The 18,067-nt window shown below is 38.3% G+C and overlaps 2 protein-coding genes across 2 annotated transcripts in view; one reads left to right on the forward strand and one right to left on the reverse strand.

The window, feature by feature from the left end:
- amn1 (antagonist of mitotic exit network 1 homolog (S. cerevisiae)) overlaps positions 1–18,067 on the forward strand; it is a 213,512-nt gene that overhangs the window by 24,311 nt on the left and 171,134 nt on the right. The window lies entirely within an intron of this gene.
- On the reverse strand, positions 11,397–17,836 carry etfbkmt (electron transfer flavoprotein subunit beta lysine methyltransferase). Its single transcript, XM_032585918.1, has 3 exons — positions 17,448–17,836; positions 17,227–17,357; positions 11,397–14,840 (listed from the first exon to the last, which is right to left on the reverse strand). The coding sequence occupies exons 1-3, from the start codon at positions 17,765–17,767 to the stop codon at positions 14,491–14,493; spliced, it is 801 nt and encodes a 266-aa protein (XP_032441809.1). The 5' UTR covers positions 17,768–17,836; the 3' UTR covers positions 11,397–14,490.

Consider the following 18,067-nt stretch of genomic DNA (forward strand, 5'->3'; position numbering starts at 1 on the left):
TTTGCATATTAATAATAATTATCTTAATTAATAAGATAATTATTACTTATCTTACAGATATGTAATAATTTGCTTATTATCTTAGAGATAATCCACTTATCTCTAAGATAAGCAAATTATAACTTATCTTAAATATCAGTGATAATTTGCTTATGCCCTAATTTCCACACGACTCACACAAACACAACCCTAATGCGCTTCATGTAAGTGGAGCACAAAATCAACACAATGCTTATGAGCCACACAAATACAGGCTACAAGCACACAAATGTAGACACGTTGTGTGTCTGACCCACACAAACACAAAGACGCACAATGCGACACAGGCACACACATATATTCCTACATAGCTTATTTCTTACAAATGAAGTAAATCATAAAAATAGTCAAATAAACCCCAGCTAGTAGATATGAACGCTCCTCTTGCCGGTGCTCAGATTCTGTGTCTGTGACACCCAGAGGAGGTGAAATGATCCCATATGCCCCATTTATATTTTATTTGTAAATATTTCTGACAAAATGTAACTGTTGTTGCACCAATTATTACAGTAGTTTAATTTTTAGCTTCACCGCACAGTCACATTTAGATATAGAAAAATCCATATTGGAATATTGGAATATTCCAATGTTAGCTATTGGAACAGTTAGCATGCCATGACGGCAACACTGTCTTTAGAAGACTGCTTGATACTGGATATTACGACATTTAATTTCTATTTACATTGAACTGAATTGTTGATTTGCTGATGCATATTGGAGCATTAAATATTTGACTAATTCTGACATGTAGCAAGTGGTTTGTGGTTAAACAATTCAAGCTTATGATTTTTTTACTAAGTGTCCAGATGAAAAGCTAACTGGGACTTAATGGCCAACATGGGAACTGGTACTTTTCCCCACAATTTTAAGGAATTACTAGTGATGTTACGTGATGTGCCGAGGCTTCGAGGCGTGTGTCGAGTAATGGAGGGGGCGTATCGAAGCTTGCTTCATTTAGGGGAGGAGCCGAAAACGATGACGTCAGAAGCCTCGCTGCCCGGCTGTACCACGTGACTGCTTCGGGAAGTGGCTCAGATGTTGGCGCGGGGTTTGACAGCTTTAGAAACCCCACAGGCTGCATTCAAAATGTGGGTTGTTGTAGGCGAGTTGCGGTCAGTTGAGAGAGTGGAGAAAGAGGAGGATTTCCCCTATGTGGGAACATTTCGATTTGATAAGCCCTAACAAGGTAAGGTGAACTGAACATTTGCAGATGCATTATGTTTGCTTATGAGGAACTGTATTTTTCACTGTTTCTTATTTTCTGTAAAGGTGAGGTGTTTATTGTGCTCCAAGGAGTTGGGGTACAATAATAACACCTCATCCATGCTAAGGCACTACTGTGCCTTGCATGAGAATAGGGAGTATTAAAAAAGAGGTAATTTAATGCTAGCTTTGGACAAAACGTTTGGCTCCTTCTTCCTCTTTTAATTTTGCCCGGGATCGGCGAGTGACGCTCTCCGTGGGCGATGTGCAGCGACCGCGTGCTGGTAAAACGAAACAACAACAAAGCGTGTTGACGTCACAGATCACAGAGTTTAATCTCATACAAAGCAATGAACAACAAAGCTGCAGAGGAACAGAGATATGCATTTTTCATAAGAATAAAGACACACAAGGGGAAAGACAGACAAACACAAAACAAATACAAAAAGGCAAAAAATAGCGGCCGCTCTCTCTCTCTCTATCTCAGCATTGACCCAAATTTTATAGTCAGTGGGTGTTCCTTCAATTTAATATATGCAGTCAAGGCGCTCCGTTCTTTGACCAATTAGAAACTCCCTCAGCCCTCAGAGAACTTGAAAAAAACTCCCCTCATTGTAGCAAAGGTGTCTGTTTTTTGTCCAAGCAAAAAAGGGGGGGGGGGACCACTTCGTCTTGGGCCGTGCCAGGTACGGGGAGAGGCGCCAAAGAGTCTCCTGCTCTATCGGAATGTAAATTTTATTGCTCTGTCTGTCAGCGGGGGAGGAAAAGGCCCTGCTTCCCCCTGCTCAACAGAAAACTGTTCCAAACAAGAGCGTTGGGCATCCCTTTACACATGTCGCAAGACTAACTGTATTAAGCATTAAAAAATAATCATTTTTCTTAACAGTTAACTGGTAACTCAAAAGAAAGAAATTAATTTGGTAGATTTAACAAAATATAAAGAACTGACATTTAAAATTAACTAAATGGGAGTCAAACTAATGAAAACAAATTTTTAGAGAAAACGTTCCACTAATCTAGGAAACCAAACTGCATCAAAATCCTGCCTCAATGTGATGATAAGACTCTCTACAACTTTCTATAATCTATAATGTCAACCAAAACCCCAAAATTTAAACAGCCAATCCCCATGTTCCTTAGGAAAAAGAAAAATGAAATCCTTTTGTCTTTATTAGGCTTTGGCACTTGAATCATCAGTATGTGTTAGTTTCTTTTAATTGTAAAAAGTTGAACTTAAAAACCTTTTGTCGTTCCACCACTAAAATTGTAACTTATATTCTGATATTTTGTCAGAAGGTACTTTAAATGATGGGAGAGACAATGATTTGCCTCACAGCTGCTTGTCCTTTTCTGCTGAGCTGCTGTGAGCAGAGGTTGCTTCGCACTTAAAATTAGTGGTATGCAAAGAGGCTGCACATGGTAATTAGTTGAATCTAGTGGGGGTAGAAGTTACAGCACAGGAGGAAACTGGAGCTTCACCCAGCCAAGGTATTTCATTACTATATTACAAACACACTATCACAATCTTTGCATGCTGATGTTTGCTTGTTGTGCAAATAAAGACAGGTAACAGACACTGTATTTACTCCCTTTTAACCAGCCACCAGAAAACAAGAGCTGGATGAAGCTCTAGTCTCCATGATAGTGAAGGATACCCAGCCTTTCACTATTGTGGATGACGTTGGATTCAGGACATTTGTGTCTAAGCTGGATCCCAATTATGTTCTCCCTACAAGGCAGGTATGATCCGTCCTGGTCCAGGAGAAAAATCTGGACTCAAGAAGAAACTTGACCAGCGAAAGCGAAGAGCGTTTATCGTTATTGTATCAATCCTGATGGTGCTGCTGCTGCGATGTGCTATGACTATAGTTTGGTTTGCCATGCCCCTGTCTGACTCAAACCGTTACTGCTTAGTCTTGGCGTGTACCATGTTTCTCATGCTGCCCGGGAGTCTGATGCTTCCTCTGCTGTTTCTGCACAAAGCAGTGAAACGTCACAAAAATGCCAAATAAGGGCAGGATTTTCAAGACGGACTCCAGAAAAACTAAATTACAAAGAATGGTTGGACTAAATAAAAGATTTTAGATTGTTAATATTTAACTAAATAGATTATTTAGAGATTTAGTGGATAACTATATGAAGATGCAAATTACTTTGGATTAGAAACTTATTTCTCAGATTCTCTAGATTTAAGCTAAAAGTTTTGTAACTTTTTCTTCATCATTTTATTTTGCATTGCTTTGTTTTATGCTATTTAAATAAATGTAAATGATTTGACAGACCTGTTCATAAGCATTGAATGATATGACTTAATTGGGAAGAAAATCACACAATTTATTTAATATTGTATAAGTGTTGGCTATGAAGCTAGAATGATGTTCTGGTGTCGATAAATGTTGGCTAAAATTAGGTTTGACAAAACAGTTAGGGTTTTGCAGTGTACCGTAATCAGCAGTGGCACAAAATATTCTAAATGTGTAAACATTTGAATAAATAGATTTGTAAATAAATTTTTGAACTAGGAATTGTTATTTCTGCTGATTCAGGTTTTAAATTTCATACTAATCCCACATTTCTAAATACCTACACAGCTACTGTAAAGGTTAAAGTTCAACAAAAAATAAATTCAGAGTAGCATTTTTTCAGCAATCAACTCACATGCTGATTAAGAACAAACAAAATTAAACATACTGAGAAAAGTGACACAAGACATTTTGTCAAAATGTTATATTTTGCATAAAATTGCTTGGATGTATTAAACTATAAATAATATTGATAAAATATTGGTCTCTTAATGAGATGCTGATAATGCCATAAAAACAAACTGTTTTAATATTCGTACATTTATTACTTACAATAAATTTACTTCTGAAATGTCTTACTTTAAACATGAAAATGACCCACCTTGATTCTTGGATGTTTTTCTCCTGCTTCTCTTACAGAGTTAAAGACAGCTGTAAAATTATTCCTCATCTGGTAAATAGTTCAGATGTATTTATATGAAATGTTGAAACAACAGTCCAAGTGGTTTTTGCATGTTGCAAACAAATTAGCCCCCAGTCATTCTTTTTTGAATGAGTTATTGCTGTAGGAAAATTAAAATATCAGTTTACATGTGAGAGCAGGACTCTACCAAACAAACACGCACAAAAACATAAACTGTCATAAAACTGAACATTTGACTTACTTATAAATTATTGCAATAGAAATACAGCCCCTAAAATGTACAATGTAAAAACACCTGACATTAATAATTGGCTAACTATTCTAAATATATTTTGTTTGGTGTAAGCAGGTGAAGGATTTCTATTTATGTTTTGTGTTACAAGCAGTACTGACTCATTTTGATTAACAACCTACCTTTACATCAGACTGCAAGTTTTGTAAATTCACACTAACATGATTGAAATGACGCCGACGCCACCCTGATGATGTAGAGCTGGAGAAAACCTCCGACAAACAAACTGTGTTATAATGGCAGAAGTAGTGGAACGTCAGCATTTATATTCAGCTCTAAGCAAAGACGAAAAGTTACTTTCTATAATCAATCTATTAAGAGACAAGTCAAAATCTATTAGAAATCAATTAATTAGATTTATTTTTAAATACCAGGGTGTTTAATCTTATTTAAAAGTATGTATACCTATAAGTATGTGTATGTATACACATACGTATGTGTACCTAAATACAGACGCCATTAATGTCTGTATTGATGTTTACACTCCTTACCGGCAGGTGGCGGTAATGCTTACCTATCGTTTTTTTTGTTTTTGTTTTTGACCAACCGCCAATAAAACTGAAAAGAAGAAGAAGAACTCAACCCGTTACCCAAAACATTTTTTGAGTCATTTTTGCCTTATCAACCAAAATCTGAGGTAAAAACGACAAGCAAGGAAACATTTTCAACGAGTCCTGCATCAGGTCTTTAAGGTTATTTTCGGGAAACAACGTAGAAACCGTCGTTAGAGACCAAGTCTTTCTCAGCCAGAGGAAGAATGAGGGAGACAAAGTCTCACTGGGTGCGTGAAAGCTGGTGGGACGCATTTTGTACAAGAAAAAACAGGTGAGTAATGGAGCCTAAACTGTATGAACGGAATGATTGAAATATGCTATGAAATATTTAATTTGCAGAATCCTGGTAATAAAGCTTAAATTGTAAACTGAACGATTAGATTGCCTCTAGACACAACAGAATCGATAATTAATAATCATACTATGGAAATGACTAACAAGATCTGAACAAACAAGAAACTTGACTACCTCAAAGGATTTCTGAGGTTGGAGAACGAACCGTCTGACTTTCTTTAGCCGATTAAATTTAACCTTACCAAAGTTTTGCCTTAGAGCGAACAGGTACTGAGATTGAAGCGGATCAGATGCCTTCAGCCATCTGCTAGAGCTGGACTCTGGCCTTCCTCACTGTAAATTAAACATATTTTCCTGCAACATTGTGTTAAAAAGGAAGACTTGTTCAAAGATGGTAAGAATACAGAATTGCATGCAGAAAATGGAGTGAAAGAAGCATTTTTGTGTCTTGATGCTGCAAACTCCCTGCTTGACCACCTGCAGTCTGGTTTTAGTTTTTGTCTTTATTTGCCCCTCCCTCCACCCCCCTTTTTATAGTTTCTCGATATTAAAATTTTTTGACATTTCTTATTTTCATAATTTTTTTCTTAAACCAACAACTATTATGCTAATAGTTGTATTGACTTATTGTCAATTTATTTAATTGGAAACTTATTGTTTCCACTTTATGTACATTTTCCCTTGACATCTTGAATTACTACATTTTGGGCTTTCGATTTCCTGCAAACAATTGGCTGCAGACGTTTAAAAAAATAACTAGTGTCAGTAGAAGTTAATATTTATCTCGTCGTACATCATTTTTCTTCCTCTTTTGATGTTCATCCAAACACATCGTTCTTTGCATCCATGGGAAAAATACCTCTAGTGTATATTTTGGTGTCTGTTTTTGCCAAGGTTAACCTTGAACTTGCTGTGTTTTTTTAATAAGGACCTTCTTCACAGCTGCCTCTGCTAGACTTCCTGGGAACATTGAATCAGCAAGACTTTTAAACAAAAAATGAAAACAAAGAAGGAGGATTTTTACAGGATATATTTGTGGAGGAGGAGATGCACATGGGGTTATGTTAGTTAGTCACTCTTTGTTACCAAGCAAAAATAATTGATTTTCCCTCAAACAGTACTTTATCCTTGCAAGACTGAGAACAGGACGTACAGTCAGACATAGCAGACACTCAGTATCTGTTTAGTTTGTTCTAACTAAACAAAGAGTCAAAATCTTTTTATCAGACAGACCTCAGATAGCTGTGTCCAGTACCATCAGTCTTGAAACAGACACATCTTACAACTGTGCCTAAAGCATGACCTTGAACTACTTTGTTTTCAGTAAACCTTTGATTGTCACAATACAGTTTTTCACCAGGAGTCTGGGAACCAACCTTTTGGGTGGTATCAGCAACTTCAGTTAGGATGTTGACAAAGACAGAAACTTGAACCTTATCTGCATGTGGCACCTGCTCTGACATCTCTAAACACTCCCTATGCTCCAGCAGGAGTGGAAAAATACAATGCGACAATAGGCTTACACGTAGCGCACACAAACACACACACACACAATAGGCTCACAAACAAGTCTAGTTACACTAGTGTGGACTTAAGAAACATATTCTGTCCTAAGAAGCTATTATCTAAAATTCCACAAACAACTTCAGATGCAATTGAAACCAGAACTTTCTGTTTCACTGTTTTTTTCTCATTTTCTGAAGTGAAATCAGACCAACTTCTGTTGTTATAGGTCAGTTGAAGTACCAAGGTGATTTCAATTTGTTAAATGCCATAACAATGAGAGAGAGAATGTATCAGTCTTTAAAATCAAACGTTTACAGATAAAAAGTATTTTTTTTCTGTAGATAGATGTAAGTTGTCTGTTTTAAGACAGATGGAGCTCGATGCACAGCTATCCTCCAAAACTAACTGAGGGAGTCTATGTAGCTTTTACTTGTTAGAATCATATGACGTCTTTCGATTATTTCAAAGTAGAATAAAATATACTTTTTTGTCCCCTAGGTAAAGGTAATTTTTGTTTATATTGCACATTTTCAACAACAAGGTAATACAAAGTGCTTTACAGGAATTAAAAGGAAATACAAACAAAATAACAAACCAAATGAGAGAGCAAAAGAAGAAAAATAATCTAATGTTGATCTATTCAAAGTATATGCTAGATACTCCTATTCAGGGTTGCTAGATAAGTATAAGTAAGTATCCTCTGGCCTAATTCCTTTTCTGGGTTGGAAGAAGTCTAAAAAGTAGTTGCTAAGGTAGATTTTCTGGATTTTGTTTGTTTTAATCCCTGTTCTGGGTTGCTAGATAAGTGGAAGTAAGTATAAGTATTCTCTGGAGTTCTCCACAGTTTCTAAGTAATAATAAAAACTAAGTGTTCCTGTTCTGGAAGAATTATTTTTTTTTTGGATTCTAAGTTTGTTCTAAATTCCTCTTTTGAGTTGCAATAATAGGAGTCTGCATAATAATCTCAAAAATAATCTAAACTGTATAATATTGGTCTAAATAGTGAGTACTCTACAGTTTCTAAAAAATAAGCTAATGAGTGACTAATAGTCTCTGGATTCCAAGTTTGTTCTAATTCCTTTTCTGGGTTAAAAGTGAGTACTCCAGTTTCTAACAAAACAAAATAAAGAGGAAAGGACACATTAAGGTAGCTCTAAAAAAAGAGAGGAGTTTTAGCCTTGATTTAAGGAACTCAGAGTTTCAGCTGTTCTGCAGTTTTCTGAAACTTTGTTCCAGATATGTGGTAACAAAAACAGGTCCAAGTGTCGATGTGACTTGAACTGCATTGTTAGAAATATTTAGTATATGTTATCAGAAAGATATATAGACACCCTTCTGTGAAAATTTAATCAGTGGAGTGATTGATGAGTGATTATTGACCCTAATTAATTGCTTTTAATTTCCGGTGACAGGATGGGCCCCCCAGCCCCCGTCCCCATCCGTTACGACATCTGTTATTCCCACTCCTTCCAAGTTCATCCTCGCGACCTCTGGTCACCATGCTCATCGACTATCAGCTCTCAGGATCTGCAGCAAGCCATCTGTGTGTCAGGGTGTGTGCGCACATGTGACCACTTGTGATCAAATTAAAGTACAACACAGAGTATGAAAAAACAACGTGTTAGTGTAGAGGAATATAATTATATTAATAGTTTAAAATTATGTTGTTTGGTTGGTTCGCACTGTTGAAAACAGATTGAAACCCCTAACATTTAATTTCTAAGTATTAATACCATGTTTTTACTGAAGATTGTATTATCTCATTTTAAAACTACTAAATGATGAATGTATTTGAAAACTGTATTATCTGTGACGATATTAGAAGCAAATGGAAATTGTTTGAATGAAAATGTTTTGTTTACTATTAGAAAATGGCTCAGGAATTATACTTTATTTTGTCCTGTGGATTTTATGTATTATTTTGGCAGAACTCAATCTTTTGGGGGGGATGACTGTGGAAAAGCAAAAACTGGGGTTTGCAAAGATAACATTTCCTTGAAAATTACCAGATGCAAGTCTCTTTGAGAACTTTAGGAGAGATAATGGAAGAGACGTCAGATTCCGAGGGTGTCTGCGAAATCTTATCTCAGGACTTTCGGCGCCGGGGACATCCGTACCTGGCACGGCCCAAGATTAAGTGGTCCGCCCTTGTGTCTCGACAGAAACCAGACGCCCTTGGAGCTTCGCTGTAAATTAGGAGACTTCTCAAGTTTCTCTGAATGTCGAAGGGGTTTCTAATTGGTCGAAGAACGGAACGCCTTGATTGAATATATTATATAGAAGAAACACCCACTCAGTATAAAATTTCATGTCAGCGCTAAAAATTCAGAAAGCTAACACTGTTTTGCTTTTTGACATAAGCTCTCTCCAAAGACGCGTCTTTGCCTTTTTCTTTGTGTTTCTTTCTCTATTTTTTCCTGTTACAGGTAATGAATATATATCTCTGTACCTCTGCAGCTTTGTTAATTGATTCATGCGTTGCTTTGTATGGGATTAAACTCTGTGATCTGTGACGTCAACGCGCAGTGTTGTTGTTTCACTTTCTCCAGCTGCAGCGCCGCCCGCTAGGGATCCCGGGACTTTAAGGAAGAAAGAGCCAAACGTTTTGTCCAAAGTTAATGTTAAATTATTCTTCCTTAATAGCACTAAGATATGTTTTAACTTAAAGGAAATGTATTGTGTCAAATGAACTGGATCAATCTGACCTAGAAGTCAGGAAGGAATTCAGGTTTGGAGAGATGTGGAATAACAATCACTAAAGAGAGGAAAGTTGTTAGTTTAAGCTGTTGTGCAAGAAAGTTCTGGCAGCCGTTCCTTCCCCTGCTCGCCAGCAAAGGAACCGGGCCGGAGCTCAAGATGTGGGAAGGAACCTCTGTTTGGACAGATAAGGAACAAACAATTTGACTAATAGTTCATCTGAAATGGACCAGATGTTGAGGTCAAGACGTCTCTAATTATTCCAGAAGGTCATCTCCTAATTCTCAGAACTTCCAATACACATCCAGTGTAAGATGGCGCCAGAAGCGCTGCACAAATGGAGGAGAGCAACGCCATTGGTCGAGGCTTCCCAATACACACCAGTAGAGCTGGGACTCTATAAAAAACTGATATCAGAAGTAGAAGTCAAGAGATTTTGGATTTCTGTAACAATGTGAATGTGATGTTTTGGTTCCGCAGATGTGCATTAAAATCTCTTTCCGTTTTCGACTGCGAGCAGAAGGAGTTCTTGTGTAATTCTTTATTTATAAATTCCATGAGTTCAGGCACCTTTAGATTCCTCCATATTAGATAATCGAGAATAATATACAATATAATATATTTAAATAGATATTGGATGTTGTAGTTACCTCTGGTTTTAAACAGAAAATCTTCCTGATACACTGTGTGAAGCGGGAGAGGGCCCTGCCATCTGTGTCAGGTGGGTTAAAAGCCCCTCAGGATGATTCTCATGACCTCTGGTCACCACATGTGACATGTGTGACACTCTATATCTCTGGAAAACTAATTTCCAGACTGAAAAAAGATCCGGTAGGTACAATTTAAAACAGCGCAAGTCCATCCTCACGACCTCTGGTCACCATGCTCATCGACTATCAGCTATCAGGATCTACAGCACGCCATCTGTGTGTCAGGGTGTGTGAGCACATGTGACCACTTGTGAGGGAATAAACGTACAACACAGAGTATGAAAAAACAACGTGTTAGAAAATCGAGAATAATATACAATATAGTATATTTAAATAGATTCGGATGTTGTATTTACCTCTGGTTTTAAACAGAACGTCTTTCTGATACACAGGTGAAGCAGGACAAGGCTGGCCTCCGCCTTGCTCCACATGCCATCTGTGTGATTCTCATGACCTCTGGGGAAGGTCGATGGCAGTGGTGATCAGTGAATAACCTGCATATGTGTGAGTGTGTGTAGGGGTGTGTGGGCGTGTGTGCGTCCAGGCGCAATAGCGGACACATACCTCTAAAGAAAACCTACAGTTTAACTGTTTTATAGCATTATTTAAGGCTAGCACGATTAGTCAGTGCTGACTATGAGTTTGTGATTTTCTTCATCACTTAAATTTTAAACTCTTATAGATTTTTTTTCTATAACACTTGCTAGTGTGATACTTGCTAGTAAATGTTCCTCATTTGTACATGTACTTCTTAAGAACATGTGACAGACAGTAAAGAGGCCTAGGTGAGGCTACTCAAATGTAACTTTTAGGTTTTTTCACAGTGTTACGTCCACAAAGGGCACAACATATTTGAGGACACAAAGACAAAAATGAGGATTCAAAAGTAATTTTTATTTCAACTCTCTCGACCTTTTTCTTTAAGATGAGCTTCTTTTGATTTTTCTGTGAAGAAAAAGAGAATTAAATCCTCGGTTCCCCGTGTCCCAAAAAAAAAAGAAAACAAAAATTCCAAAGTATAAACAGAAAGTTGGACCTGATGAGCCGATCAAAAAGAACAAAACGGTACAGCAGGGGGCCAACCCTATACAGGGCCGTCGAAGCCCCTGCTAGTACCGGACTACAAGAAAAAAGAAACTACTGCTAAAGAAAAATCAAAAACAAGACAACCGGTCCCACCAGGTCAAAAATCACAACAAAAAAACATCAACCAAACAAATGGCTAACAAAAACTACCGTGTGGCAGGCTGGAGACGTGCGCACCGCGTCAGAACGCATCCTGGGTGTTTGTTGGGAGGGCGTCGCCCTTTACCTGGCGCAACCCAGCCTATTTATAGGCTGTCCAACAGCGTCACAAATTAACGGACCAAATTACAAGAAAGAATTATCAAAACTCCAAAGTATATTAAACAACAACAAAAAAAATCATACAACTAACTTCTATACAAAATGATCCAAATGAAAAAAAAATAGACAGAAATAAATACAATGTGCCGAAGCACATAACAGTTAAAGTGAAAGACAATCTCTAACATCACTCCCTTACCAGAATTTGGCCTCGCATCATTGTGAATGCTTACGTTGAGTCTTTTTCTTGCTGTTGAATCAACACTGATCTTCCCACTGCTTCATGCTTTCTCCAAAATAGTAAATGTTGGTTTAAATACATTTGAAACTCAGATTTTTTTTCTGTAACACTTGCTAGTGTGAAACATGTCAGTAAAAGTTCCTCATCTGTAAATTTATTTCTGAAGAATATCCGACAGGTACTAAACAGGCCTAGGTGAGGATACTTATATGTATCTTTCAGCTTTCCCTAAAGTTGAAAGTTTTTTTACATTCCACAACCACGCTGCAAGAGTTGCTCCAACATGGGAAATTGTTTTTTTTACCTTTAAAATTATCCACTACTTTTGTCTCTGAGTTATATGCTGTGTTTCTTGGCCCTAATGATGCTTTCCCTCCATCCATTGTCTTACACACTTCAGTGTTCACTAACAAAATACCTGCAGTTGTTGAATGTTCCATTACTAAAGCTTATAAATGATCAATGTAAACCATCCATCCTTCTATGGATGCAAACTCGACTAAAAACCCACCTGTTTAGGATTGTATTTGAAACGTAATCAATTACAAATTTATTGATGACCCCCCCCCCCCCCCCCCAAATCCGGTCACATGATCCCCCCCAGGATGTCTCATGACCTCAGCATGCTTAACACGTGTTACACTATATTCCCGGTAATTTCAATTCAACCAATAGAAACAGAGACAGGCTCCGAGTTTTATGAGTAATATAATTAAAGAATAAAAAAACAATAAGTGTTAAATAATCAAGAATAATATACAATATAGTATATTTAAATAGAATGTTGTAATTAACTCCGGTTTTGCTCACCAAGCCGTTCGTGTTTGTGCGTGTGTCCGGGCAGAATACTGGACAGGGAAAGGGTTGAACTTTGAACATGTCCCTCAGGATGTCTCAATGCCATACAGTGTTTAAGGTGAACTCCTTCTGACCTCTATGAGTTTGAATTAGCCAATAGAAGCAGAGACAAGGGGTTCGGTGTTAGAAAATCAATAGTAATATACAATATAGTATATTCAAATAGATTTGGATGTTGTAACTACATCCGGTTTTTAAACAGAAGGTCTTTCTGATATACTGCCTGAAGCGGGACAGGCGCCAGCCATTAAGAAGACTCTCATGACCTCCGGTCATCATGCGTGACACATTTGGCTCTCTGTATTTCTGATCATCTCAATTGGGTCTCTATAAGGGGTTGATTGATATGATGTAAACGCCAGCACAGAATTCATTCTCGTGACTTTTGGGGGGAGGCCCCATGACAGTGCTGCTCACTGTGTGTGTGTCTGTATATAAAGACATATAGAAACAAAAGTCCCTCTTGGTAGGGAGGGTGTGCATGGGTGTGTGTGTGTGTGGGGTGTGTGTATGCGTGGGTGGGTGTGTGCGTGGGTGCGTGTGTGTGGGGTGTGTGCGCACATGTGAGCACTTGTGAGGGAATTAAAGTATAACACAATTAAAGTACAAAAAAAACAAGTGACCATCAGTATCAGGATTAATATATATATAGTATATTTAAATAGAATGTTGTAATTATCTAAGGTTTTGCTCACCAAGCTGTCCGTGTGTATGCGTCCAGGCGCAAAAGTGGACAGACATCTCTGAAGGAAAAAAAGGGGGAGGGTTAAGGGTCATCTGTGTGTGTGTGTGCACAGGACATAAGGGTTGCACCAGTAAGAGCGGGCAGAAGCCTCTTATGGTCTTTAAAAGGAGACATCATCTCGCAGGAAGAATCTTACAAACTTGTAATCTCTCTATTAATCTATTAATCTCTCTGTTATCTTATGTTTGCTGTGTTGTGTGAAGTTGTTTCGTTGCGCACCAGCTCCCATTATTCTGTGAGTTCATCAGTTCCTGAATTTAGCTACAGAAGGAAGCAGGAACTGAACTCTGAATTTTGTACTCTGCGCTACGTCAGCCCATAGGTGCAACATGCCTGTGATTCAAGAAAACAGAAGAAGTAGCAGCGCTATGTAAGTAACTCAAGATAACCGAATAAGCTATATAACTAGGGACTGCCCCTACGGAAATAAAAAGAGAGGGTATGGAAGAACGTGCTTCAGAGCGGGTGGGAGATTGTAACTGTCTGTAACTGAGATTACGGACAGATTGTCCGTTCTCCTTGCAGCAAGTAAATCTAAAACTCTCTTGTCTTTCTCCTTTTTGCGTGGTGTTAAAATGTTTTAGGTTGTTTGAACTTGACAGGCATAATTATGTCTCAACACAAAGTTGGTAGGAGCTCGTCTTGCAATAAGTGAGTTGCCGGTCCGAGTCCTGCTCCGTCCGCTTCTGTCGTTGTGTCCTTGGGCAAGACACTTCACCCACATTGCCTGCTGGTGGTGGTCAGAGGGGCCAGTGGTGGCTCTGTCAGACCAGACAGTCCTTGCCACCATCAATGTGTGAAAGTGTGTGCTTTGGGATCCTCTGGACTTGATAAAGTGCTATACATTTTACCATTTACCATGAACATTTCAGAGTTGTTTCCAGTTTGCAGTGTCAAAAAGATCTCACTTCCTGCCACAAGATGTTTACAAGATTTCTTATAAACATCTTGATTCCCCTTTTCCTCACATTTGTGACACACCGTTGCAAAAATGTAGAGGTATTCAAATGAGTGTCGAATAAATACCTTTTTCAGTCAATCAGAAACCGTTTCAACACTCAGAGCTTGCTATGATAGCACCAAACATGGCTGGATGTGAGGCCGTAGTTCTCCTGCCTAACACTCTCAGGCAACTCAAACTGGGCTACAGGATGCAGGAGCTTCCGGATGTCATGTCCCTCAAACTGGGCTCTCCCAGGATCCCCGATCAGGACTTTGGAGCCGTGGCTTTTGACGCAGCGATCCAGCCATTTATGAAGGCTGTCTGAGAGCTTTTCGTCGTAGAACATGTCGCCCAGGAGGATCAAGTCAAAGCGAGCAGGATCCGAACCAATTATGTCGTCTGTCACGCAATCTGGTGGCTCCACTTTGTTCAGTTCACAATTCAACTTGGTCACAACAGCTGCAACTGAAACAGAAACAGGTAGCTTAGCCATGCCACATGAAAATATTGTCATGTTCCATAACTAATGGATAATGTCTGCGGTTTTTAAATTCAACTGTAAGATTTTAAAAACACATCAGCAAAACTGAATATCATTAAACTGTTGATGCCATCTTCCCCTGTTGGTCAGAATAATCCTTTAAACTTTACTAAAATTGTGTGAAAAAGAGCGGAAAATTAACAAAATGAGAAGACGAGGGAATCTTTCTCACATGTCACCCCAATGCCACATCTTAGCAAAATCACAGAAAAACAGAAATATTGGTTTCCTGAAGGTTGGCAGTGGAGAAAAAAGAAGAAGGGTGAAAGAATACCAGTTGTTCAAATTGTGGGTTTGTAACCAGCTACTGCTTGTCGGTAACCTCAGTCTGAACCTTCCCATCAGCAGCATTAAAAACTACTGCAGGGAACATAAAACAGACTTTAATCCTTTATTGTATGAGGATACAAATATGAAACTTCAAAACATTGGAGCTGAGTTAAGCTCTATGAATCTTACTCCCACAATGCTTTGTGTGTTCAGTCTGAAAATTAGTTTTCCGGAGACATAGAGTTTCGTACATGTCATGTGTGATGACCAGAGGTCATGAGAGATCCCGAGGGACATGTTCAAAGTTCAACCCTCTCCTCTGTCCAGTATTCTGCCCGGACACACGCACAAACACGAATGGCTTGGCGAGAAAAACCGGAGTTAATTACTCCGGTTTTTCTTGCCGGAGAAAAACCGGAGTAACAAACAGACAAAAGCAAACAGAAGCAGACCTTCTGTTTGCTTTTTTTAAGCAAAAAGCAAAAAGTTTAAATATATTATATTGTATATTATTCTTGATTATCTAACACTTATTGTTTTTCATACTTTAATTGTATTACTCTTAAAACTCATAATGTTTTAAAAGTAAGGGTGTCTATTAGGTCTCTCTGACATGATCAAAAATAAAATGATAGTTTGGGTTAACATTCATGGAGAAAGCTGAACCATTAATTTGCAAAATTACTCTTACAATCTACTCCTAGTGAACATCTGAAAGGGATTTTTTCAATTATATTTACAAATACTATGGTTATACATCTCTCTGTCTATGCTGTAACAGCAGAAAGATACACAGTGTAATTAAAGTGATCGCTTTAGGTAAAGATCTACAGCAGTCGTTCTCAAACTATTAATACAAAGTACCACCACAGAAAATACTTTTGTCTTTCAAGGACCTTCATTGTTACTGTAAAATAAATTAGCATAGCATTTAAATAAGCACCAAAATGTTTTAATAAACGCAGAGTTGTAATCTGTGGTTTCATAAACACATAAATCAATTTTTTCCCCCAGAATTTCTACAGATCTTCTATTTCAAAAGCTCATATTTAGACACACTCCAACTTTCACCATTTTAAGCAAAAAGTACAAAGTTCAGCATTAATTTACAAAATATATTTCTATAATGCTAAAATGTTAAATACACATCTGCAAAAAACAGAACAAAAAGAACAATAAGGAAATAGATAGATGGCTGGTTGGACTGAGGCCTGTATGGATGGGTGGAAGGATGATAAAAGTATTGAATAGGAAAAACCAGACAGATGTCCTACAGACAGATGACTGGATTATGCAGCAATGGATGTTGGAAAAACAACTGATGATGGTGGATAGATGGCTGAAAGGCTGGCTGGAGGGAGGAATGGCTGCAATGTTTAGAAAGAGGAAGAGTTAATCTGGGCCAGGAGCGACAAAGAGGGAGTTGTTCTTATGTAAGATGAGACTTCAGATCTCACTGGAGTTTCCATGAGGCAACTTTGGCGGATTTCCAAGATATATATTGTACTTTTATTAAACTTTGGTTGATTTTAACTCACTGGCTCTTCTGGAATCTTAATGAACGTGAGCTGGAGGCAAGTGAGTCTCCAACAAACTTCTTAAAATAAATATTCCTGCTTTCCCTGCTGTAATGCCCTTGAACACAACTCTCTCTTTTTATAAACTTGCTATAAATCAGCAGGTTGCAGATACTGAACAGTAACTTTGATGTTTAAATCTATTTTTTTTAAACCACAGGGAGTCCAAGTTTGATAGAATGGGGCTAAAATGTTTACATTTTCAAACTTTTTATCTCTTACCAAAAATGCGTCAATCATAATAGTTGGGTAAATAAGTCTAAAATGGTAATGGGCATGGCAATATTTTGATTGTGACATGATTTTCAAGAATGAGTTGATTTTGATTCTAGATTTTGATTTTATATCCACGTGGAGTTGTATAATTTTTCTGAGGGGTCCTCGGCAATATTATTATTCATATCTGAATTACTGAAATAAAATGTACGATTAGAGGCAATTAAGAATAATCGAGGCAGCATACCGGGGTCGATATCATTGGCCACCACATGAACAGCACCACAGAGTTTAGCAGCGATGGACGAGGCTCCGCAGCCGCTGCCCAGATCCAGCACGGATCCATCCCGACAAACATCAGGGTTGTCCAGGATGTACCTACCAGACAGAGCATGCCAGCGATAGGAATGCTAATTAGTGAGTTGTCAAGCCCAACAAACTTTATTTATAGTGAGGATTGTGCAGGACCTTGACAGCGCCTGTCCTCCTGGCCAATAAATTGCCCAGTACGGGTCGCTGAAAGGCCAGAGTTCTGGTCGTTCTCTCCAGAACCTGCAGCCGGGAGTAAACAATCTCAGCTTTATCTCAGGCGTCAGGCTCCCTCCCACAACTACCTCCGTGTTCTCTGATATAAAACTTCTGATGTTCTCATTTGAAAGACAGGTTTCTGAGGCGCGTCTCCGTCTGCTTGCTTGTGCATAAGGCTTTAAAAACCCTGTAACACATCGGTGACATTTGGGTGCCGATAGAAATCCACAGCAAGGCGTTGTTGATGGAAAAAGCCACATAGCTAAGAGTCAAATGTTTCTCTTTCTTGAGCAGCCGTTCCAGCAGCCCCCCAGAAAGCAAGATGTGAAACTTTCGTTCCGCTCAGTAAGGTTCCTGTCAAGTGAAGGGGTTTGTGTCCGCCATTTTGTGAGTGGCAGATTTGTTGAGTTTTTAGTCTTTTTAAATTTTACAAATAGCTGTCTTCTGTCTGGAAGTAATATAGTAATACAGTTATAAAAATGTAATTATAGGGAATGGTTGATTGTTGTGATGCCACTAATTCTCCCATTAGGTACCAAGAAGGCTAAAATAATCATGTA

This window comes from Xiphophorus hellerii, chromosome 2 (genome assembly GCF_003331165.1).
Source record: "Xiphophorus hellerii strain 12219 chromosome 2, Xiphophorus_hellerii-4.1, whole genome shotgun sequence".
Classification (NCBI taxonomy): Eukaryota; Metazoa; Chordata; class Actinopteri; order Cyprinodontiformes; family Poeciliidae; genus Xiphophorus; species Xiphophorus hellerii.